The sequence below is a fragment of the Rutidosis leptorrhynchoides genome, chromosome 11 (assembly GCF_046630445.1).
Source record: "Rutidosis leptorrhynchoides isolate AG116_Rl617_1_P2 chromosome 11, CSIRO_AGI_Rlap_v1, whole genome shotgun sequence".
NCBI lineage: Eukaryota > Viridiplantae > Streptophyta > Magnoliopsida > Asterales > Asteraceae > Rutidosis > Rutidosis leptorrhynchoides.
Genome location: NC_092343.1, coordinates 150,615,418 through 150,641,204, shown reverse-complemented (window position 1 = coordinate 150,641,204; position 25,787 = coordinate 150,615,418). Strand labels below are relative to the sequence as shown.

Sequence of the window (25,787 nt, the reverse complement as noted above, 5' to 3'; positions counted from 1 at the left end):
GAATGTGAAGTTGAATTCTCAAGTTAATTATGAGGTATCTTCAAATTTAGAGGATCTTGAGGAGCCTAAGTGTGGGGGAGACGAGGAAAATCCACCACGTATTTTTGTGAGATCGCATGATAAGGTAGAAGAAGAAAATGATGACCCGGTGAGGAAGATAATGATGACCCGATGATTAATCGCTCCATGAGAAAATTACATAGACGGGTCCATGATGCTAGGAGTAGAGGAGATGAAAGTTTGAGTAACTGTCTTGTGTGTAACTTGTCTCTTAAAGAAAAAGATAAATTATTTGAGTTCATGCAAGTCGCCAAGGAAGATGATGCATGGTTGGAGTCTAAGTTGAGAAAAGTTAGATTTAATGAAGATTCTCACAAAGCGAGAGAAGGAGGAATCTTCTACAGTCCCAGAATTAGCTAAAGTGGAGAAAGAGTCGTGTGCACGACTCGAAAATAAAAACTGCACAAACTATGTGTAGAGTTTGTAAGTCTTCTTTATTTTATTTTTATTTTTAGTTAAATGAACTTTGTAGGTATGTTCACTGCAAGCCTTCACGAGACAAAACTCGTCCACCAGAGGGAATCGGGTGGTTTAAAGGCTTGTTGCACATGCTAAGTGCAATCGTGTTCCCTACAAAAGTGGGCTAGTTAGATTTTATGTTTTCTTGTTGTTTTTGTTTTGTAAGAATAAAGTTGGATGGAAGGAAACATGTTATGTGATGAAATGGGGAGTCAGTGTGCTTGTTACGGTTGTTATGGAAGTTGATTTTATCCCCAGGTAATATTGTTCTTTTTCTTCTTCTCTTTGTGCAAATTTCTCACTTTTACTTAAAAATAATTTCTAAACATGCATACGAGGACGTAGCATGACTTAAATGTGGAGGGGAGGAAGGAAATTTGCACATTTGGCTTAGCTTATGAAATAAATGATTTTAATTGCCTAGGTGGTAAATTTTTTAATTTTTAATTTTAAGGCTATAATTGAGATGTTGACCCATGAGAGTACCCATAGTGACTAAGAATTAACTTAAAGTTTGGACTTGGCCGGTGAGGAATGATAGTATTAGGCATTTGACCTTGTTAACCTTGACTAGTTAACTTTAAAGAAATGTACTCTTATGGAGAAAAGAAATATTGAAAATGAGATTCCATTGTTGTATGCTAAGTAACATGAATGATAAAGAAACATTTTAGGATTTTCTTTTTAAACCAACTTGTTTTATTTTTGCAGCCAGTCTACCCAGGTCGTTAGTACACACTTGTGTGCTAGAATCAATTAGTAACCAGTAGCAGCCTAAATCTTTAGAATAAAATAAAAAAAAAAAACCCAACTTTCTATTTCTACCCTTATTTTTGGTTATTGATGTCGAATTTAATCTTACTTTATCCTGTTTAGATGTGGTAACATTAAGTGGCAACGCAACTCATTTTTGCTAAGACATAATTAGTTTAAATTAGCATGGCAACTATAACTAGCTATTATGCTATAGTGTTTGTGGCTTTTTAATTAGTTTGACTCAGAGTGGTTTCCTAGGTTCTACAATGGATTCCACAATTTACTCACTAGTATGAAAGTACATAATAATGATGATAGTCACCAATGTAACACTTGTAGAGTTTATTCTTCCCTAGGCAAAGGTCAAAAGGGGGTACCTTATATCACAAGCTATGACAATGATATTCACCACACCCAACACCCATCATCTACATTACATACATATATCTATATATCATTGTCACCATCACCACACATTCACCATTACATCCCAAATGTTCTTAATATGTTATATGATATGTGTTATCATGAAAAAAAAGGAGGAAGTGAAAGAGACGAATTTAAAAATTATATATGCCAAAAATTGTGAAACGGTTGCCCTAAAGAGCATGGACCACTGAGGCATAGAAAAAAATGATGAAAAAAGAGAGTAGAAGAAGAGAATGCCAAAAATTGTGAAACGAGTGCCTTATAAATCATGGACCACTGAGGCATAAAATTCGTTCTCATTGAAATGTCAAGGCGGAATGGCAAGACTCCTTATAACCTCACAAAGTACCTACACCTTTCATGTGATGCCTTGTACAAATGGGCAGTGTAACCAAAATCCACTTCAATAAGCTTGTGGTATGGGGTATTTCCAATTAGACTTAGGGGTTCATTGGTGTCAGGACTTAGAAGCTATACACTTAGTACTAGTGTAGACAAGGGCATGAGTTTGGCTAGTTGAAAAGTTAAGGAGGACAAAAACACAAACATATGCATGATTCTAGCTATAGTTGACATTCCGATTTAAATTAATTTATCTTTGTACGAATGAGGGTCACGTTAAAATTTCTAAACCTTATAAAGTTTGATTAGTTCGACATTCGTAACCATTTTACACCAATTTTTATCCGAGTCATGGCTAACCCAATAAACCCATTCCGGATGAAATTTAACCCATTTTGTGTTTCTTTTGACAAGCTACCTAGATACTTTTGTATTTATTGATTAGAAGATTAAGTATGGATCATGAAGAAGTTGTGAAGGATATTTGTTTCACTTAGTCCTAAGTGTTGACCCATTTGTTAATTGGAAAAATGATTGAGGCTCATAATGTTATGCATAGTGTTGGAATTAGTAAATTAAGGAAGTGTGTTATGAGAAGCATTTTGTGGTTTGATGTAGTTAAGGTGAAAAATTGTTTGAGGTATTGAATGATTGACCTAAGTTGCCTTTACATCTCAATTCATAGTTAAAATTGTTTTGCGAAAAGTCATTTGAATCAAGGCCACTTAGGTATAGTTGTTTTATAGTCAAAAACAGATTTGCTTGAGGACAAGCAAAAGCCAAGTGTGGGGGGTTTGATCGGTCATTATTTGACGCGATCGTTTATACTTAAACATGATAAAAGTGATTACATTTAAGTGGAAAACAAGTTACTTTTATATAGTTTCGTATATTTCAGGTTTGTGGAGAAAAGAAGATAAAAGATGCTGAAAATGCTGAAAAAGTTGTCTCATGCGCGCTGTAACAGTTTTGGCCATAATTTGAGCATACGACCTCCGATCGAGGTGATTCAAAAGCCCAGACGTCCGTATTTCAGAGGGCTACAACTTTGGTTTTTATAGGTTGGCGTAAACTACGCCACACTTGGCGTAAAATACGCCATATCTCAGGTACATTCAGAGCAAAAGTCATTTTCTGGCGTAAAAATACGCCCAAGCTGAAATTACACTGGCGTAAACTACGCCAGGACTGGCGTAAAATACGCCAATACAAATATTCTGGTGCCGGGAAATATGAATTTTAGCTTTGTGATCAAGTTATCCAACCCCTATATAAAGGGAGCATTAGGGTTACGAAAACATAACTTTTTTCACCAGTTTTTGCAGCAGAGATCACTCTCAAATACACAAAAACACTCCAAATCATCATTGCTCAAGGATTCAAGCTAGGATTAAAGTGTTGTTCATCATGCAATCTTCAAGAATCTCTATGATCATCATCACCAACATGCTTGGCTAGTTTTCTTAACTTTATCCTTTCCATGAACAATTAAAATATGTATGATTTCATTGAAGATTATGTGGTTTGTGATGTTTTAATACTTTTAGATTATGATATTGTGAACCGAATCAATTGCTGATTAATGCAAGTTTTATGTTTTGTTATTGCAAGTTAAATTATTGTGATTTAATAGTGTGTTCTTGATCAAACTTAGTGTTAATTAGATTAGGGATAAAGACATATTTTCTAGGTTGCATAGTTTAATCCCAAGATAATAGAATTAATGAACTCAAGAAATCTTGTCTATGAGATTTGATCAACATTTGGTAAACATAATACTTGTTTGAATGAATACATGTTAGATTGGGATCGTGAAAGGATAAAGGTTTTACTCTTATTGTCTACATTTCAATATTTTCAATTGCACTTTAGTTTAAATTTTAAGTTTTAAGTTAGTTGATTAATCTTAGTAGTTTTTAGTTAAACCAATCTTGAAATTGCTTGCTAGTTAACCATAACTTCTCGTGGAACGAATCCTGCTTACCCTATCTAAAGTAGAGTAATTAGGCTATTTTTGACCGGCCCTTCGACACCGATCACGTACCTTTGCGCATAGCGTTCGTGCGTATTACGTGCTAGGCGCACGTCAGTCCGGAATAAATTATGTCAAGAATAAATAAAATACCATTTAATTAATTAAGTGAACGCGTAGAAGATCTTATCCTTAATTAAGTGTGATCTCTTTCCAACCACCAATCCTTTATTTCTGGAGGATATTCGGGAAGAATCGAGAAGGAAATATGGAGTATCTAGGTTTAGGGTTTCAGTATAAATATAACCCTAAACCTCGTACAATAATCGTACATTTTCTGTATTACCCGCATTACGATTGCATCCAGAAAACAACTTTACGGTAACGGGTTTGTTCTCATGAACTGTAACCTTATTAAACCACCCAAGTGGCCATTATTGCGGCAACGACCATTAATGGTGGACTAGGTTTTTAATCACCCTTTCGTAGATCATCATCTCAATAAGGGTTACCCACGATAAACCGAACCAGAGATTAAAGCCATGAAGTCCTTAAACACTCCCATTTGGCACTCAACATAAATTCAGTCCCGGCTGCAGATTTATGTTCGATCAAATAGCGCCACCCCTGGGACCATGAGTAAACTGCATGAGAAGTTTATATGTTTTTATGATTCAAAAAACTATCGAACTTCTAATATTTTGTTTTTGGTTGTTCTTGTGTAACAGGTAGCAATGGTAGCTAGTCAAAAAACTGGCAACAATCAATCATCACGTTACCAATCAACTGGACCAACGGGGCCGAAACAATCAAACCAGGATAAGACACCTGTCTCAAAGGCTAATACATGAACAGACAAATCTCCCTATCAATCAGCAACTGTTACTCCTCCAACATCACATGAGGTGCCACCAAAAGTCCAAAAAGAATATTGGGCACCTGGTGATTTGGATGATAGTGATGGTTACGAAGAGACCCCGTTAACAACTGTGGGATCAATTCCAGTGTATTCTACGCCCAAGTCAACGGTTCATACTCGGCGTACAATGACACCAGTAAATGCATGTAAATACTTGGCACGAAAACACATTGATGTAGGGGAACCAACTAGCGTTGAAACCCCCTGGATAATGTGCGAATGCGATGTGATACTTTACCTGTCCCAAGGCTTTCTTCTTTCTTTACTCCGACTCCGTCTGCTGGACACACCGATGGATCTTCGGAAGAAAATAAGAAAAAGAGCCAGGATGACTTGCTTGCAATTTTGGCTCAAGCAGCGCCAGAAAAATACGCTTCGGCATTCAGGGTTCCTCACAAGAAGGATGAAGTGTTAGATAACTTCTATGCAGACATGATAGGCCGTTAGGTAAAGCCCTTTATGGAAATTGTGCCTGCTAATGAGAAGTTTTCATTGCGCATTGCTAATTACGTGCCCTCATCTCCACCGGTCATTCCATTAACCATGTGGTGGTATGACGACACCACAGATCCAGATGACTTCTTACAAAGATACGAGGGCACTGCACGAGTGTAGGCTTGGAACGATGAAATCAAATGCTTGGAATTCCAGACTCTTTTGAAAGGTGTGGCTAGAGAGTGGTTCAGTAAATTGACCGCGCCATTAATCAGCTCTTAAAGTGATCTTCGCTCGCGCTTCTTGTTAAACTTTCATAACTTGCGCACTCGAAAAAGAACGCAAGTTGAATGCCATGATATTAGACAGGGGGCAAAGGAATCTCTGGGCAATTTATCGATCGATACACTAAAGAGGTCGCAAAGATTCCAGTGTTGCCCGAAAGCCAGAAAGTATCAGGTTATGGGTTGAATTCGGCTTCTGTTCGATTTTTATTTTAAGTTTTTAAAATCAAATAAAGTGGAAACCGCACCCAAAGATGGACACTCGTGCCCTCTACCTCACTGCCTTTCATGCTTTTACCTTGTAAAACCCTAATTTTAATTACAGGTTTTTTTAATTGAGAATTTGACATCATTTATAAACCGATCAATTCACGAGTACGTAACACCGTACATACTGATTCAACAAGATCAAGGTTATTTCTTCCATTTAAAACCCTAATTCGCTTCTTTTCGATCATTTGGTTTGTACCTGTTATTATATTTTTAATATCACTGTATGTATGTACTTTTGTGTACCTTCTATTGTAACTCAGTGATAAGAACTTGTAACGTTTCACTTCTTTGATTGCACTTAGTCACCTGTTCACATCATAAATCGGTGTTTATTTAATATGTTTTACTAGTTGTTGTTGCTGCTGCTGCTTCTGCTACATATACACATTAGCTCAAATGGTATAAATAGATAAATACTCCGTATAAGGTGTTTACTGCATTGATATAGAAACTTAGGATATTATTTTGGGCTACTCTAATAGGTTATTAGATATGAAAATGATTCATAATCAAATAAAGAAAGAAAATTCTTTTTTAATTCTATGAGTTAAGATTGCCATGATCAGTCAATTAGCTTATTTGCTATTCCAACTTAGACTAGTATTGGCATAGGGATATATAGCTGTTGGCCTTAATGTTATTAGGCTTGTTGTAAGCATGATGAATTTCACGAGGAAAGAGCTCAGATGTTCCCGTAATCCAAATCAAGGATAGCTAGAAATGGATCATATAATTGGATACAATGATGATTGCTATTATGAGATTTTGATGGATGCATGAAAATACAAAGTTGTAATTGACCATTTACTGTAAGAGGCACACACATGCCCTATCCAACATACGATAGTTATGATTATTTGATATAGTATTAGCTGTGAAAATATTGAATATGATTACATATTACATTACATAAATATATGATGAAGGTTGGTATGTTAGATAGGTTGATTAAAAGTTTTGGGATATTCAAACCTCTGTGTTCTCTATTTGGAATTTATAAATGTGAATTAGGACTTGAGAAATGTATTATAACATTCTTGAATTTTCACTATTTATATTTATGACTGTTGTTTGATTCGGCGAGAAGTTATCATGTCTTTCAATACGTAATATTAGTACTCAGAAGTTCAGTCAATTTCATCATTTAGGTCTAGCAAATATAATCAATATGATTGAACTTAATCTACACAGGAACTAACTGTAATGGCACTATTATCGAGAGCCCGTGCTGCTATATTTGGAAAGCTGGTCCAGCAACCTTCAATCCAGCGCGCTTTTAGTTTTTCTTCAAGTATGCTTCTCTCTTACACAGACATCGGATACTGTATTTATTAGGGGTGACTAAATGAGGGGTTGGTAACACGTCGGGTCAATTCACATGCGGTTACTACTTACATTATTGGATTTTATAAATAATTAATGTGGTAAATATGGTTTCATAAACTGTATTACATCAACAGATTAAGTTTTCTAGAAAACAAATTGATGAGGTATGCATTTGAATACATTTAAGATTACTTAACCCAATTCAGCACATTACCTTCATGGTGAAATCTTTCCGCTCAACCCATTTGACAGCATTAGAGATAATAAACAACCAAATTTATCAGTTGTAGGTTGTTAGAATTGGTATTTATAGTCACTGTTGTAAAAAACTCTGATTAATCCTTGATTACTCCTTTTTAAGAACAGACCGAGCCGATCATCCAAAATCCTTTAATTAGTCGGTGAACGTTGGTTACAACACAACAACAACAACAACAATACCCAATCCCGCGCCTGCGAGGTATGGGGGAGGTAAGATGTAGACAATCCTTCCTCTACCCTAAACTAGAAGAGAAGTCATTTCTGTTACCACGAGTCGAGAGAATTCTCCACCCACGGGAAAGGAAATTCATCCCCCTCTCTACTCCAGGGTAGAGAGATTGCTTCCGTGAGGACCTCCGGCTAAAAAAAGACTTTTTTTTTTTTTAAATTTAAAACTAAAAAATAGAAATTAAAAAATAAATTAAAAAATACAAAGATAAATAAAAAAAAATAATAAAATAAATAGATAAATATATAGATAAAAAAAAAAAGGGGGGGGGGGGGGGGGGGGGGACGCCATGAAAATGGTAGAATCAGATTTTCATGGGGTTTAAAGCATGCCTAAGAATCAATTTAGGCTCTGAGCGGCAGTCAAGACGCCACTAAAACGACGCTTGTCGTTGCCTCAATAAATAGAGCCAAAAGACCTTGTGGACAGCAACTCGAGGGCATGCCGGGTGGAAGTTGTTGCGCAAGCAAAGAGCCAACCACCCTTAGCAAACCAAAAACCACTCATGTGTCAAAATTGGATTCGTTGGTCAAAGTCAGGCATAGTCAAAATTGTTCAACATTTTAATATGAATTTAAACTAGAATTTCAGATTTTTTGAACAAATGAACTACATTTAAATAATAAATTTCAAAATTTTACGTGTAAATATATACGAAACCCATAAACATAAACTATAACATAATTTTTTAAAAACATAAATATGTATTTCTTTCTTTACAATTATATCTCTTTTACAGCTCCATACAACCCAATGTTCTCTTTGGACATAAGTTCACAAGTTGGTAGCTGCATGCCCATATCCATGATGCGAATCGGCACCATAATTCACAACATCGAAATGAACCCAGGTCAAGGTGGGAAACTAGTCCGTGCAGCCGGCACCAGTGCAAAGATCTTGAAAGAACCAAGCGCATCAAAACTAACCCTAATCAGGTTGCCATCTGGTGTTGAGAAATTGATTGATTCTCAATGTAGGGCAACAATTGGGGTGGTGTCGAACCCTGAACATGGAACCAAGAAACTGAAAAAGGCTGGTAATAGCCGGTGGCTTGGGCGCAGGCCTACGGTTAGAGGTGTGGCTATGAACCCGGTTGATCATCCGCATGGTGGTGGTGAGGGGAAGAGTAAGAGTAGTGGTTGTAGAGGTCGGGTTTCGACTTCTCCTTGGGGGAAACCGAGTAAGAGTGGGTATAAAACGGGCCCGCTTAAGAAGAGGAAATAAGTTGATAGTGAAAGTTGGCTGCTTGGATATTATTTAGAGATTGGTTTTTTGTTTTTCAATTTTTTGTTTTTCAAGTAGGGTGCAAGCATTTTAAAGTGGTATTTCCTTTAGATCTTGTTTTTCGTCTATGATTAATAAAAAATATTTTGGAATATTGGACGATTCGGATGTATCAATTTGGTAATTTATTCAGCAATAATAATAGCTTGACGTTTGTTAGAAGTAATGAAGTATCAAGTTTTGGGAGTGTTACAGGTGTTAGACTAGGGTTTGTATCTGTTAGACCATTCTCAACCATGACGCTCTTCTTTAGATTAACACACTGACACATCAATGCCGCATCATCATTTCTTTCCCATTTCTTCCTATCACTAACCCATCACATATCACTTCCAACCATCACACCCTTTCTCAACCAATATAAGTTAATTAATCAAATCATAGTACAAATACAAAGGCAATAAGTAACTAATAACAATACATCCGTGATAAATTATGCTTAATATTGACGAAAGTATTGGCTAGAAAAGATTGGCTAAGCATTGGCTAGGTGCTGCCAATTTTGGCATGAGTAATTGGCAATGAATTAACGAATACATTGGAAGTGCTCTTACTGAGTTACTGTCGTATCAGTTTCGTTAAAAATAAAAAATAAGAATAAGTTTGGAAATGAATTCTGTATTCAAGAATCTTGGTTGCTGGCTATCTGCTCGGTAATTCGAATCTACGTTGTGAAACGGTCAATTAGATCAGTAGTTGTGAAGAGGACATTTTCTGCAGCTAAGAGCCTTACATATTATTTTGAAGTATTTATCAAAGTCCAAACAGTTTAAAAACACAAAAATATAATATGATTAATAGTGACTATCTAATATCTTGTTAGTCTGAAAAATAATGAAAAATGTTACAAACGATACCCCCCAAAACACAAGAGTGCAGTAGCTAATTTTAGGGCTTACATTGAAAAATAATGCCATTGCGACAAACACCTACATTAAGAAGCTGAAAAGTACAACCCGAAAAACTTGCTCGTGATTTATCATCTCCTGGTAGCACGGTGTCGTTCTCTTTTTCTGAACCGCTCAAGCATTAACTGATCTGTTGCAGCTTGTCTTCCACCGCCGCCACCGCCACCGCCGCCACCTCCTCCGCCATCTGTAACAGCAGGATCACCGGGTCTAGATTCTCCATTGTTATTTGCACGTTTTTCCTTATGAAGCTCGGGGTGATCTGCGTTCATTCATTTATACTATCAGTTCATATACGGAGTAATATATACAGTATCAGTGTTGTAAAACTCCCCGAATAATGTCGATTACTCCTTACTAGAAACTAGCTGATCCGATTTTCCAAGATCCGAGTAATTAGTTGGTCAACATCGCTCAATGGGTAAGAACTGGATTTATTTGGTCAAACTCGGATTTAGTCGGTCAAAATTGGTCAAAGTTAATATTGATCAACAATTCAATAAGAATTTAAATTTAATTTAGAATTTTAGAGTTCTTGAACAAATTAAGATTATCTTTATGTTTCTAGGCAATTATGTTAACGTGTATATTTATGTTTATAGATTTCTTGTATATTATATCTACACATTAAATTTTGAATTAAATTATTTAAATGTTAAAAAAAGTCCAATCCGTTTACTCCTCGAGTTGCAAATTCCTCCATCAGAATTCCCCACCGAGTCTCCGAGTAGCGATTTTTACAACCTATTCGACCTGTTGACATTTCTTTAAGCTAATGTCTTAATGACCCAGATCGGCCCCTTTTGACTAAATGTGTTCTAACAACACTTGTAATAAAACAATTTAACAGAACAGAGAGATGTCTGGTTTTATGAATGTGTGAATAAGACGAACCTTTCCTAAGGTTTTCCGCATAATCCTTGCCACGTTGGGAATAATCGGCACTGTAGCTTGAAGGTATGCTTGATTCAGTTTTAGTTCGGCCCATTAGCCTTTTCTCCTGAAGGAGCTTTTTGGCAGCCTCTGTTTCTTCTATATTTTTCAGCTTAAACCTGAAACATCATAACATCACACCAAATTTAACAAGTTTAAGTAAGAAAAAAACCACAAACAACCAATTCAAAGATGATAAGATCAAAAGCCAATCATATTATTCTCATCTTTTAAAGGAGGAAATATAAAAGATTCTCTTTTTATTTTTCATGGAATAAAGAGAAGAAAAGGAAAAAAATATTGAGAGAGAGAAATAAGTTGTCATACTCGATTGGAAGCTGGATTTCAGCAATACCAGTCGTCCACTGAGTAGAACTCTCCTCCGAGTTTCGTCGTTTGACCTAGGTCAACACATGAAATTGTTAACATGAGCATTACAATTTCGTGAAGCATGAGTGGATATTCATGATCAGTTATCATATGGATCGCTATCTTTTCTCGCTTTTAGTCAGTAGGTAATCACAACTTTTTTATTAGAACACATGTCAGATTGATTATTTTCTCAGTTTGAATAGTTAGAGGCTTAAAGCCACGCAATTGGCTACCTAATAGTCTCCATGTTGCACCAATATAAACCAAATGTCAATGTACAAACATCTTAAAAGATAAACAGAGATCAAGCTTTCTCAGCGTTGGTTCATTATTAAACTGTTACCAAATTAAAGAAATCAAGTCATATTTGAAAACTGTACAAATTTGAAACAATGAGACCTAGTATTTAAGAATGCTGATTATATCAAAAACCACAATAGCAAAGTTCTAACTCTCATATGTTTACATGATTTAACTGGAATTATATTTTGAATATTCATGAAGACTGCATATGGTTTTGCTTAAGCACAAGATTGTAAAAGTTGCGAGTCAGGGACAAGTCGGACGAGTCGGGCGTTGACCAACGTTTGACTTTTAGTAATAAATAAATAAGCATATATATCACATAAATATATCAAACATAAAACATAAATATTTCAAATGTAGATATAGAACACAAAATCTAAATTTGAAATATATTTATATTTTGACCAACTTTGACATTGACCGACTTTAAACTACTCAGGCTGACTTTAATCCGACTTTGTAGTGTTGACCGGGGTTTTAGGCGCTTTTAAGCGAAACGGGACACATTAGTCCCTAAACAGACGGGTCGGACGACTTTTACAACAATTCTTAAGCGGCAATTGGGCATTGAAAGGTCATTTGAGCACTCATCTATGCTTACAACTTTCTAGAACAGTAACAATTGGCAAATAGTTAACTCTGATTTTAAATGCTATCTTACCACTGTGACCTATCTGAATTTTAAATTTTACCTTAATCCCTGCTTAACCATATAAGCAATTAGGTTTATGTAGGACTGGGTGTTTATGCTATGTATGTATGGTTGTATGTGTGGCTTTATGCATGTATGTATGTACGTAGGTATGTTTCATACTTGTACGTAGGTATGTCTCATGTATTTACGTAGGTATGTCTGGTGTGTAGGTAGGTTTAGGTATGTGTGTATGTATGTACGTATGTATGCATGTATGTATGATCAAGTGATTCGCATCGCTCGATGCATCTTGGGACCATTATGGCTGAGGACGACTTCCCTTGCTCTAGAACTTGGTTGGTTCCTCTTAGTTGGGTGGTTTCGGGGGTGTCTACCGTAAAGGTGCATGAGTGGTTTTTGGTTTGCTAAGGGTGGTTGGCTCTTTGCTTGCGCAACAACTTCCACCCGGCATGCCCTCGAGTTGCTGTCCACAAGGTCTTTTGGCTCTATTTATTGAGGCAACGACAAGCGTCGTTTTAGTGGCGTCTTGACTGCCGCTCAGAGCCTAAATTGATTCTTAGGCATGCTTTAAACCCCATGAAAATCTGATTCTACCATTTTCATGGCGTCCCCCCTATATTTTATTATTATTATTATTATTATTATTATTATTATTATTATTATTATTATTATTATTTTTATTTTTTATTTATCTTTGTATGTTTTAATTTATTTTTTAATTTCTATTTTCTAGTTTTAAAAAAAAAAAAGTCTTTTTTTTAGCCGGAGGTCCTCACGGAAGCAATCTCTCTACCCTGGAGTAGAGAGGGGGATGAATTTCCTTTACCGTGGGTGGAGAATTCTCTCGACTCGTGGTAACAGAAACGACTTCTCTTCTAGTTTAGGGTAGAGGAAGGATTGTCTACACCTTACCTCCCCCATACCTCGCAGGCGCGGGATTGGGTATTGTTGTTGTTGTTGTTGTATTTATGGAGGTGCCAATTAAATCTCCAATAAGTCTGAGTGACATATAAGGAAGGATTGAGCAAATAGATCATAAGAACAGAATACGCAAACAAAAAACCATAAATCAAACGTACTCACCTTAAGATGCTCTGGAATTTTGTACAATTCATCCTCAGCACGTTTTATATCGTTCTCAACTTGATCCATCTCAACAATATTCTTACCCTTTTTCTTAGCCAATTCTTGCTCAACATATCTCAACCTGCTCATTGTCAAAACAAATCATAAATATCATGTCATGCATACATCACATCAGTAAGTTATGTCCAAGTCTATAACTTCCATATTCTGACATACCCCTATTAACATATAATTTACAACAAATACGCATGTCGCAACACGATACACCATTAATCTGTTAAAAAAACTGCATATAATGAGGTACATACATATGTGGATCTTCATCCATAACAGCAGTCTCCAACGCGAACGTATCTTGTAAAACCAAATCATCTTTTTCTGCATCACCTTCACCTTTATCGCCGCCTTTCGAAACCAACCCACTGCCATTGTTGCCGCCACCAGCCGCAGCAGCCTGCCCGGTTTTAACTATCGCCGGAACTCCCGATTTCCTCTCCCGTAATTTCTGAAGAAACTTTATCTCTTCTAACGCTAATCTGTATTCAACAATCAATATTCAAATCTCATCTGAATAATCAAACCATATAATATGCCAACGCAAACTCACAGAAATCGATTATATCTACTCTCAGTTGCATAAGTGTAAACAGAGTGATGTCATTATTATGTTTTCCCCTAATTGTTAGTAGAAAATAATGAAACCCTAGAAGAGCGATTGAATGAGTAAACCCTAATGATGAATGGAAATAAATGAAATTAACTAAGAATTAGAGGATATAAACAAGGTACCGCATATCCTTGCTGTCTTCAGGGACTTCTGTCGGGTCATCTTCTTCCTCGGGTTTACTTCTTTTTCTGAAATTTTTATTCTTTTTCATCTTTAATTAATTATTAATGAGATGAGATGAGATTTCTTTTGAAAATCAAACAAAGGTACTATGAAATCAGCTGGGGTTGAGGTTGGGGAGAGTCAAATACATAATGATTTAATTAAATATGTTTGTATATATTATATATATTACAGTATATTCATATGATATTTATATTATATTTATATTTATATATTTTATTTATATTTATATACTTATATATTATATTATATTATATTATATTATATTATATTATATTATATTATATTATTATGTATATAAATTTAAATTATTTTATTTAAATATAATATAAATTATAATAATTATAAAATATAAACTATATACTCTGTATTTACGTATTTAGTAACGAATTATAAAATATAAATTATACTACGAAATTATTATTTTTTTTTACCAACGAACGTTTGCTTCAACGGTATCAAGCCTCAGTGTGGAAGGGACCGCGATTAGTTGCCAAGTTCCCGGGTTCAATTCCTGGGGGCGGAAGGTTTTCTCTCCAATTTTCTGCGATTAGTTGCTAAGCAACTCAGGTCCCGCGATTAGTTGCCAAGCAACCCGAGTAGTAGTTTCCTTCTAGCGTGTGTGGGTGCAAATGACGAGGGTCGTTGAAATACATGACTCGCTGATGCAAATTCGCCGTTAAACAAAAAAAGGTATTGATATTTTTGTTCCGTTAGGTTCATTACATGTAAATAGTCTAATAGGAATATATAGTTTTGTATCAATCGTCAATAGGGTTATTGTATATCAATTACAATGATGTTTAACTTAAATGTTAGGTTCATTACATGTAAATAGTCTAATAAGAATATACAGTTTTGTATCAATTGAAATGATCCGTTCATATACATTATAAACGATTCACAATAGTTGATTACATTGCGAGGTATTTGACCTCTATATGATACATTTTACAAACATTGCATTCGTTTTTAAAAGACAAAATTTCTTTACATCGGAAATTGACAGGCATGCATACCATTTCATAATATCCACTATCCAACTATAAATTGATTTAATAATAATCTTTGATGAACTCAATGACTCGAATGCAACGTTCTTCGAAATATGCTATGAAAGACTCCAAGTAATATCTTTAAAATGAGCAAATGCACAGCGGAAGATTTCTTTAACACCTGAGAATAAACATGCTTTAAAGTGTCAACCAAAAGGTTGGTGAGTTCATTAGTTTATCATAATCATTTATTTCCATCATTTTAATAGACCACAAGAATTTCATTTCCAGTTCTCATAAATATATGTCCCATGCATAGAGACAAAAATAATCATTCATATGGTGAACACCTGGTAACCGACATTAACTAGATACATATAAGAATATCCCCTATCATTCTGGGATCCTCCTTCGGACATGATATAAATTTCGAAGTACTAAAGCATCCAGTACTTTGGATGGGGTTTGTTAGGCCCAATAGATCTATCTTTAGGATTCGCGTCAATTAGGGTGTCTGTTCCCTAATTCTTAGATTACCAGACTTTAATAAAAAGGGGCATATTCGATTTCGATAATTCAACCATAGAATGTAGTTTCAATTACTTGTGTCTATTTCGTCAAACATTTAAAAAAGCGCATGTATTCTCAGTCCCAAAAATATAAAGGGTAAAAAGGCAAATGAAACTCACCATACTGTATTTCGTAGTAAAAATACATATAACGTCATTGAACAAGTGCAAGGTTGGCATCGGATTCACGAACCTAAATTAATTATATATAATTATGTGTTGGTCAATATTTGTCTAACAAATTAGGCCAAGTCATAGTGTACCACAATCCTAATGCTCGAGACTAATATGCAAAAGTCAACAAAAGTAAATTTGACTCAAAATAATTTCCAAAAATCTATACATGATTAATATATAGTTTAAATATCGTCGTTTTATATTTTTAAATATTTTTAAAAGATTTATTAGAGTAAATAATATAATTTATTTATTAATAAATAAAATTTTATATTAAATTTATATAATATAATATACTTTTATATATATTAAGTAATAAAATTTATAGGGTTCATTTAATATCATAAAGATAATATGATAGGTATTATTAAAGTAAGTTATTACACGTAGTAAAATATGTTTGTATCACATATTTATTTGATAAAATAATATCTATAATGATAGTAAGTAAAAGTTGTATTATTTTGTAATAATAATTATTATTATAAAAATATCAATATTTATAATTACTAAGATGACATTATGATAAAACGATAATTCTAATTATGATAACTTTAATATTTACGATAATTTTTAATATTATCTTTAAAATAATAATAATAATGATATTTTATAGTAACAATGACATTTCTATTAAAATGATAATTTTTGTTAAAATGATAGTTTTAATACTAACGATATTTTTAATAATAATAGTAATGATAAAAATAATAAGAACGATAATTTTATCTAAATCAATATCTTATAATATTTTAATTTCATCATGATACTCTTACTCATTATTTCCTAATCGTTTCGTTTAATAGCTTTTAATCGTCTTTTATATCGTGTTCATAATAATGATAATAATAGTAATCAAAATAATTAGGTGTTACAAATATTTGTTTTAATTACACTAATATTAATAATGATAGTTACTATAACATTTTTAACGATAATACTAATAATTATCTTAATGATAATATAGTAATAGTAATAATAATAATAACAATGACAATATCCATTTTTAAATAATGATATATATATTAATAATGATAATAATAATAATAATAATAATAATAATACTAATAATAATAATAATAATAATAATAATAATAATAATAATTGGATAATAATAATAGTAATTATAACTTTAATGATAATAACATAGTAATAATAAAAAAATAACAATTTTTAATGATAAATTCCTTTTATTGATAAAGATAATAATAATGATAATAATAAGATAAAACTAGAACGACGATAAAACGACGATAATAATAATCATTTTTAATAAAAATATCGAAAATTCAATTGATTATAACTTCTAATCCGTTCATCGAGACCATTCGATATCTAAAGGAAAAGTCCTTAATTTTTCGCTAGCTTTCCAAGGACATGCATATCTTATACCTTATCTCAACCGCAAGTGTAACTAATTCAATATTCAACCTAACCTGTCTAAGGGCAATATCAAAAGTACAAGCATGCATAATCCTAAATACTCGAGCACTAGTCAGGGATACACTATTAGTATGTAAAAGTTAAATTATGAGTACTCACGTATCAATATTGAGATTCAATATTGCAGGAAAGGTACGTAGACGCAACGGAAATGATAAACACTATATTGACCTCACGAGCATACCCATGAACCATACTCAATCACCTCCATAGCTATAACCCATAATTTCTTTAATCCTATCCTACTCGAAAAACAATTTCGAAATCACTCGGACAGCACTCCGTCGTAATATTTTATGTAAATCGATTGAGAGAGTTTAGAGAAAAATATTTTCAAGTTTCTATGAAATAATGAAACCTATTGAATTCTATTTATAATAGATTTTTGAATTATTAAAGTGAATTATTAAAATATGAATTATTAAAGTGAATTATTAAAGTATGAATTATTAAAGTGAATTATTAAAGTATGAATTATGAAAGTGAATTATTAAAGTATCAATTATTAAAGTGAATTATTAAAGTTAAAGTAAAGTAAAAATAAAGTAAAGGTAAAGTTTAAGTATTGTAAAAGTATAAAACTATGTACGTATAATACGCGTATAAATATATATAATATTAATTTAAATTGTTATATATATTTAATAAAATAAAATATAAATATCGTTATCTTTATCATAATAGTTAAGTAATGAGTTGTCAAAAGTGGTTCTAGATATTTATAAAAGTTATATACGTTTTAATAATAAAGTTCTTTTTAAACTGAAAACGTTTTTGTACGTTTGAAACTAAATAGATCAATCGAGTCTTTATGAGATTCAATCTTCCACTATCCTTTGTCTAGTTCTCAATGATTGACAATTTGTTCTTATTTATAAATCACTTTACCATTTTCTGAATATTGTTAAAACAGAAAGATTTCTCAAATCAACGTGGGCCTTTCAACAGAGACTTGTAATCATAATTCAATATATCTGATAATTCAATCATTTGATCTTATCTTCTAATTCCATTGATAAATATTTTGAAACAGATACAATCATATAAAGTATTTAATCTAATATTTTGTTTACGTTTCAAGTTATAATATATATACACATATACATATATAATCATATTCGTTTAATGGTTCGTGAATCGTTGGAACATGGTCGAGGTTGAATGAATGTATGAACATAGTTTAAAATTCTTGCAATTTAACTTAACAAATATTGCTTATCGTGTCGGAAACATATAAAGATTAAAGTTTAAATTTGGTTGGAAATTTCCGGGTTGTCACATCAATCGTCAATAGGGTTATTGTATATCAATTACAATTATGTTTATGTTATAATTCAGTAGGCTTATAACTACCTTTAGTGGCCTATTTTCAATTTATGTGAAAGAAGAAAGAAGAGAGTAAATTCTTATTCAAGAATGGTGTACATATCCTTACAATTGAGTGAGTATTTATAATACTAAAAGTTAACTATACATTACTCGTTTTCACAATCAATTATAGAGTAGGTGAAATAGTAATCAATAATTCATAATTTTACTGTACATGATTATCAATCATCTCTATTCATCTGCATGCGTACAAAATGAGAATCCATCCATATCGTAACACTCCCCCTTAGATGATAATTTTGTTTCGTTAGAGATCAACTACTACTGCCTCGTTAAAAACCTTGCTAAAGAAAAACCCAGTGGGATAAAAACTTTAGCCAAGGGAAAAAGAGTGCAGCATAGAGTTAACTCCCCCTCAAATGGACATCGTTGATGAAATGTCCCGTTCTTATTGATTAAAAACGTTCTATATTAATTGATTTCGTTGCGAGGTTTTGACCTCTATATGAGACGTTTTTCAAAGACTGCATTCATTTTAAAACAAACCATAACCTTTATTTTATAAATGAAGGTTTAAAAAGCTTTACGTAGATTATCAAATAATGATAATCTAAAATATCCTGTTTACACACGACCATTACATAATGGTTTACAATACAAATATGTTACATCGAAATCAGTTTCTTGAATGCAGTTTTTACACAATATCATACAAACATGGACTCCAAATCTTGTCCTTATTTTAGTATGCAACAGCGGAAGCTCTTAATATTCACCTGAGAATAAACATGCTTTAAACGTCAACAAAAATATTGGTGAGTTATAGGTTTAACCTATATATATCAAATCGTAACAATAGACCACAAGATTTCATATTTCAATACACATCCCATACATAGAGATAAAAATCATTCATATGGTGAACACCTGGTAACCGACATTAACAAGATGCATATATATAAAAATATCCCCATCATTCCGGGACACCCTTCGGATATGATATAAATTTCGAAGTACTAAAGCATCCGGTACTTTGGATGGGGTTTGTTAGGCCCAATAGATCTATCTTTAGAATTCGCGTCAATTAGGGTGTCTGTTCCCTAATTCTTAGATTACCAGACTTAATAAAAAGGGGCATATTCGATTTCGATAATTCAACCATAGAATGTAGTTTCACATACTTGTGTCTATTTTGTAAATCATTTATAAAACCTGCATGTATTCTCATCCCAAAAATATTAGATTTTAAAAGTGGAACTATAACTCACTTTCACAGATTTTTACTTCGTCGGCAAGTAAGACTTGACCACTGGTTGATTCACGAACCTATAACAATATATACATATATATCAAAGTATGTTCAAAATATATTTACAACACTTTTAATATATTTTGATGTTTTAAGTTTATTAAGTCAGCTGTCCTCGTTAGTAACCTACAACTAGTTGTCCACAGTTAGATATACAGAAATAAATCGATAAATATTATCTTGAATCAATCCACGACCCAGTGTATACGTATCTCAGTATTGATCACAACTCAAACTATACATATTTTGGAATCAACCTCAACCCTGTATAGCTAACTCCAACTTCACATATAGAGTGTCTATGGTTGTTCCGAAATATATATAGATGTGTCGATATGATAGGTCGAAACATTGTATACGTGTCTATGGTATCTCAAGATTACATAATATACAATACAAGTTGATTAAGTTATGGTTGGAATAGATTTGTTACCAATTTTCACGTAGCTAAAATGAGAAAAATTATCCAATCTTGTTTTACCCATAACTTCTTCATTTTAAATCCGTTTTGAGTGAATCAAATTGCTATGGTTTCATATTGAACTCTATTTTATGAATCTAAACAGAAAAAGTATAGGTTTATAGTCGGAAAAATAAGTTACAAGTCGTTTTTATAAAGGTAGTCATTTCAGTCGAAAGAACGACGTCTAGATGACCATTTTAGAAAACATACTTCCACTTTGAGTTTAACCATAATTTTTGGATATAGTTTCATGTTCATAATAAAAATCATTTTCTCAGAATAACAACTTTTAAATCAAAGTTTATCATAGTTTTTAATTAACTAACCCAAAACAGCCCGCGGTGTTACTACGACGGCGTAAATCCGGTTTTACGGTGTTTTTCGTGTTTCCAGGTTTTAAATCATTAAGTTAGCATATCATATAGATATAGAACATGTGTGTAGTTAATTTTAAAAGTCAAGTTAGAAGGATTAACTTTTGTTTGCGAACAAGTTTAGAATTAACTAAACTATGTTCTAGTGATTACGAGTTTAAACCTTCGAATAAAATAGTTTTATATATATGAATCGAATGATGTTATGAACATCATTACTACCTCAAGTTTAGTATGTAAATCTACTAGAAGTGACAAGAAATGATCTAGCTTCAAAGGATCTTGGATGGCTTGAAAGTTCTTGAAGTAGGATCATGACACAAAAACAAGTTCAAGTAAGATTTTTACTCGAATTAAGATAGTTTATAGTTATATAAATTGAATCAAAGTTTGAATATGAATATTACCTTGAATAAGAAAGATAACCTACTGTATATAACAAAGGTTTCTTGATCTTAGATGATTACTTGGAATGGATTAGAAAGCTTGGAAGTAAATTAGTAAACTTGAAGGGATTTTTGAAGTGTTCTTAAAGTGTTCTTCCTATGATAATTATAGCTTGATTCTTGAAGTGATTTTTGATGAAGATGATGATTAACTACTGGAAAAATACGTTCATAATAGTGTGTGTGTGTGTGTGTGTTGAGAGAGAATTAGAAAGAGAATTGGAAGTGAAATGGAGTGAATGATGAGTGGTAATTGGTGAGTGGTGAGTGGGGTTAAAAGGAGTTCTAGTTAGTTGACTAGCTCATGGTAGAAGTTAAAATTGATTAGTCATACATGACATAATCAAGAGTGGAATCCCATGCTAGTTCCTATTGGTATATACCCATAGTAAGTACGTTTTGAAGCTGTGTATAATACGGGTAAGAATACGACTAGAATTCTTGATGAAAGAAAAGAATGGGAAAGTAACTGTAACCATTTTCGCTAAGTATGAGTGTTTTGATATATGTCTTGAAGTCTTCCAAAAGTATTTTAATACATCTAAATACACTACATGTATATACATTTTAACTGAGTCGTTAAGTCATCGTTAGTCGTTACATGTAAGTGTTGTTTTGAAACCTTTAAGTTAACGATCTCAATTAATGTTGTTAACCCATTGTTTATTATATCTAATGAGATGTTAAATTATTATATTATCATGATATTATGATATATTAATATATCTTAATATGATATATATACATTTAAATGTCGTTACAACGATAATCGTTACATATATGTCTCGTTTCGAAATCCTTAAGTTAGTAGTCTTGTTTATATGTATATAACTCATTGTTAATATACTTATGGAGATACTTACTTATCATAATCTCATGTTAACCATATGTATATCCATATATATATATATCGTCATGTCGTTTTTACAAGTTTTAACGTTCGTGAATCGCCGGTCAACTTGGGTGGTCAATTGTCTATATGAAACATATTTCAATTAATCAAGTCTTAACAAGTTTGATTGCTTAACATGTTGGAAGCATTTAATCATGTAAATATCAATCTCAATTAATATATATAAACATGGAAAAGTTCGGGTCACTACAGTACCTACCCGTTAAATAAATTTCGTCCCGAAATTTTAAGCTGTTGAAGGTGTTGACGAATCTTCTGGAAATAGATGCGGGTATTTCTTCTTCATCTGATCTTCACACTCCCAGGTGAACTCGGGTCCTCTACGAGCATTCCATCGAACCTTAACAATTGGTATCTTGTTTTGCTTAAGTCTTTTAACCTCACGATCCATTATTTCGACGGGTTCTTCGATGAATAGAAGTTTTTCGTTGATTTGGATTTCATCTAACGGAATAGTGAGATATTCTTTAGCAAAACATTTCTTCAAATTTGAGACGTGGAAAGTGTTATGTACAGCCGCTAGTTGTTGAGGTAACTCAAGTCGGTAAGCTACTGGTCCGACACGATCAATAATCTTGAATGGTCCAATATACCTTGGATTTAATTTCCCTCGTTTACCAAATCGAACAACGCCTTTCCAAGGTGCAACTTTAAGCATGACCATCTCTCCAATTTCAAATTCTATATCTTTTCTTTTAATGTCAGCGTAGCTCTTTTGTCGACTTTGGGCGGTTTTCAACCGTTGTTGAATTTGGATGATCTTCTCGGTAGTTTCTTGTATAATCTCCGGACCCGTAATCTGTCTATCCCCCACTTCACTCCAACAAATCGGAGACCTGCACTTTCTACCATAAAGTGCTTCAAACGGCGCCATCTCAATGCTTGAATGGTAGCTGTTGTTGTAGGAAAATTCTGCTAACGGTAGATGTCGATCCCAACTGTTTCCGAAATCAATAACACATGCTCGTAGCATGTCTTCAAGCGTTTGTATCGTCCTTTCGCTCTGCCCATCAGTTTGTGGATGATAGGCAGTACTCATGTCTAGACGAGTTCCTAATGCTTGCTGTAATGTCTGCCAGAATCTTGAAATAAATCTGCCATCCCTATCAGAGATAATAGAGATTGGTATTCCATGTCTGGAGACGACTTCCTTCAAATACAGTCGTGCTAACTTCTCCATCTTGTCATCTTCTCTTATTGGCAGGAAGTGTGCTGATTTGGTGAGACGATCAACTATTACCCAAATAGTATCAAAACCACTTGCAGTCCTTGGCAATTTAGTGATGAAATCCATGGTAATGTTTTCCCATTTCCATTCCGGGATTTTGGGTTGTTGAAGTAGACCTGATGGTTTCTGATGCTCAGCTTTGACCTTAGAACACGTCAAACATTCTCCTACGTATTTAGCAACATCGGCTTTCATACCAGGCCACCAAAAATATTTCTTGAGATCCTTGTACATCTTCCCCGTTCCAGGATGTATTGAGTATCTGGTTTTATGAGCTTCTCTAAGTACCATTTCTCTCATATCTCCAAATTTTGGTACCCAAATCCTTTCAGCCCTATACCGGGTTCCGTCTTCCCGAATATTAAGATGTTTCTCCGATCCTTTGGGTATTTCATCCTTTAAATTTCCCTCTTTTAAAACTCCTTGTTGCGCCTCCTTTATTTGAGTAGTAAGGTTATTATGAATCATTATATTCATAGATTTTACTCGAATGGGTTCTCTGTCCTTCCTGCTCAAGGCATCGGCTACCACATTTGCCTTCCCCGGGTGGTAACGAATCTCAAAGTCGTAATCATTCAATAATTCAATCCACCTACGCTGCCTCATATTCAGTTGTTTCTGATTAAATATGTGTTGAAGACTTTTGTGGTCGGTATATATAATACTTTTGACCCCATATAAGTAGTGCCTCCAAGTCTTTAATGCAAAAACAACCGCGCCTAATTCCAAATCATGCGTCGTATAATTTTGTTCGTGAATCTTCAATTGTCTAGACGCATAAGCAATCATCTTCGTTCGTTGCATTAATACACAACCGAGACCTTGCTTTGATGCGTCACAATAAATCACAAAATCATCATTCCCTTCAGGCAATGACAATATAGGTGCCGTAGTTAGCTTTTTCTTCAATAACTGAAACGCTTTCTCTTGTTCATCATTCCATTCAAATTTCTTCCCTTTATGCGTTAATGCAGTCAAGGGTTTTGCTATTCTGGAAAAGTCTTGGATGAACCTTCTGTAGTAACCAGCTAGTCCTAAAAACTGGCGTATGTGTTTCGGAGTTTTCGGGGTTTCCCACTTTTCAACAGTTTCTATCTTTGCCGGATCCACCTTAATACCTTCTTTGTTCACTATGTGACCGAGGAATTGAACTTCTTCCAACCAAAATGCACACTTTGAAAACTTAGCGTACAATTCTTCCTTCCTCAATACTTCTAACACCTTTCTCAAATGTTCACCGTGTTCTTGGTCATTCTTTGAGTAAATAAGTATGTCATCAATGAAAACAATGACAAACTTGTCAAGGTATGGTCCACACACTCAGTTCATAAGGTCCATGAACACAGCTGGTGCATTAGTTAAACCAAACGGCATGACCATAAACTCGTAATGACCGTAACGTGTTCTGAAAGCAGTCTTTGGAATATCATCTTCTTTCACCCGCATTTGATGATACCCGGAACGTAAGTCAATCTTTGAATAAACAGACGAGCCTTGTAGTTGATCAAATAAGTCGTCGATTCTCGGTAGTGGGTAGCGGTTCTTGATGGTAAGTTTGTTCAACTCTCGGTAGTCGATACACAACCTGAATGTACCATCTTTCTTCTTGACAAACAAAACAGGAGCTCCCCAAGGTGATGTGCTTGGTCGAATGAAACCACGCTCTAAAAGTTCTTGTAATTGGCTTTGCAGTTCTTTCATCTCGCTGGGTGCGAGTCTGTAAGGAGCACGAGCTATTGGTGCAGCTCCTGGTACAAGATCTATTTGAAATTCAACGGATCGCTGTGGGGGTAATCCCGGTAATTCTTTCGGAAATACATCGGGAAATTCTTTTGCAATGGGAACATCATTGATGCTATTTTCTTCAGTTTGTACTTTCTCGACGTGTGCTAGAACAGCATAGCAACCTTTTCTTATTAGTTTTTGTGCCTTCAAATTACTAATAATATGTAGCTTCGTGTTGCCCTTTTCTCCGTACACCATTAAGGGTTTTCCTTTTTCTCGTATAATGCGAATTGCATTTTTGTAACAAACGATCTCTGCTTTCACTTCTTTCAACCAGTCCATACCGATTATCACATCAAAACTCCCTAACTCTACTGGTATCAAATCAATCTTAAATGTTTCGCTAACCAGTTTAATTTCTCGATTCCGACATATATTATCTGCTGAAATTAATTTACCATTTGATAATTCGAGTAAAAATTTACTATCCAAAGGCGTCAATGGACAACTTAATTTAGCACAAAAATCTCTACTCATATAGCTTCTATCCGCACCCGAATCAAATAAAACGTAAGCAGATTTATTGTCAATAAGAAACGTACCCGTAACAAGCTCCGGGTCTTCCTATGCCTCTGCCGCATTAATATTGAAAACTCTTCCGCGGCCTTGTCCATTCG

At 33.8% G+C, this 25,787-nt stretch overlaps 2 protein-coding genes across 3 annotated transcripts; one reads left to right on the top strand and one right to left on the bottom strand.

Moving 5' to 3' along the window:
* Window positions 1–5,708: 5,708 nt before the first annotated feature.
* On the top strand, window positions 5,709–9,157 carry LOC139877315 (large ribosomal subunit protein uL2my, C-terminal part-like). Of its 2 annotated transcripts, none has more exons than XM_071864725.1 (3): window positions 5,709–6,069; window positions 7,121–7,220; window positions 8,485–9,157. In XM_071864725.1, the coding sequence occupies exons 2-3, from the start codon at window positions 7,133–7,135 to the stop codon at window positions 8,967–8,969; spliced, it is 573 nt and encodes a 190-aa protein (XP_071720826.1). In that variant the 5' UTR covers window positions 5,709–6,069; window positions 7,121–7,132; the 3' UTR covers window positions 8,970–9,157. The 2 variants fall into 2 exon arrangements, with proteins under 2 accessions (XP_071720826.1, XP_071720827.1); XM_071864726.1 differs by having other exon boundaries at window positions 5,732–5,831.
* Window positions 9,158–9,833: 676 nt separating this feature from the next.
* Window positions 9,834–14,242, bottom strand: LOC139877449 (protein COP1 SUPPRESSOR 2). Its single transcript, XM_071864882.1, has 6 exons — window positions 14,079–14,242; window positions 13,598–13,825; window positions 13,287–13,410; window positions 11,198–11,271; window positions 10,832–10,989; window positions 9,834–10,199 (listed from the first exon to the last, which is right to left on the bottom strand). The coding sequence occupies exons 1-6, from the start codon at window positions 14,165–14,167 to the stop codon at window positions 10,009–10,011; spliced, it is 864 nt and encodes a 287-aa protein (XP_071720983.1). The 5' UTR covers window positions 14,168–14,242; the 3' UTR covers window positions 9,834–10,008.
* Window positions 14,243–25,787: the final 11,545 nt, after the last annotated feature.

Excerpts from the sequence above, each read along its gene's own strand:
- LOC139877449 (XM_071864882.1), bottom strand. The coding sequence starts at position 14,167 with ATGAAAAAGAATAAAAATTTCAGAAAAAGAAGTAAACCCGAGGAAGAA. Across the intron at positions 13,826-14,078 it reads GAAGACAGCAAGGATATGCG|ATTAGCGTTAGAAGAGATAA; the intron begins GTACCTTGTTTA and ends TGTTGAATACAG. Across the intron at positions 13,411-13,597 it reads ATGGATGAAGATCCACATAT|GTTGAGATATGTTGAGCAAG; the intron begins GTATGTACCTCA and ends GACAATGAGCAG.
- LOC139877315 (XM_071864725.1), top strand. The coding sequence starts at position 7,133 with ATGGCACTATTATCGAGAGCCCGTGCTGCTATATTTGGAAAGCTGGTC. Across the intron at positions 7,221-8,484 it reads CGCTTTTAGTTTTTCTTCAA|CTCCATACAACCCAATGTTC; the intron begins GTATGCTTCTCT and ends TCTCTTTTACAG.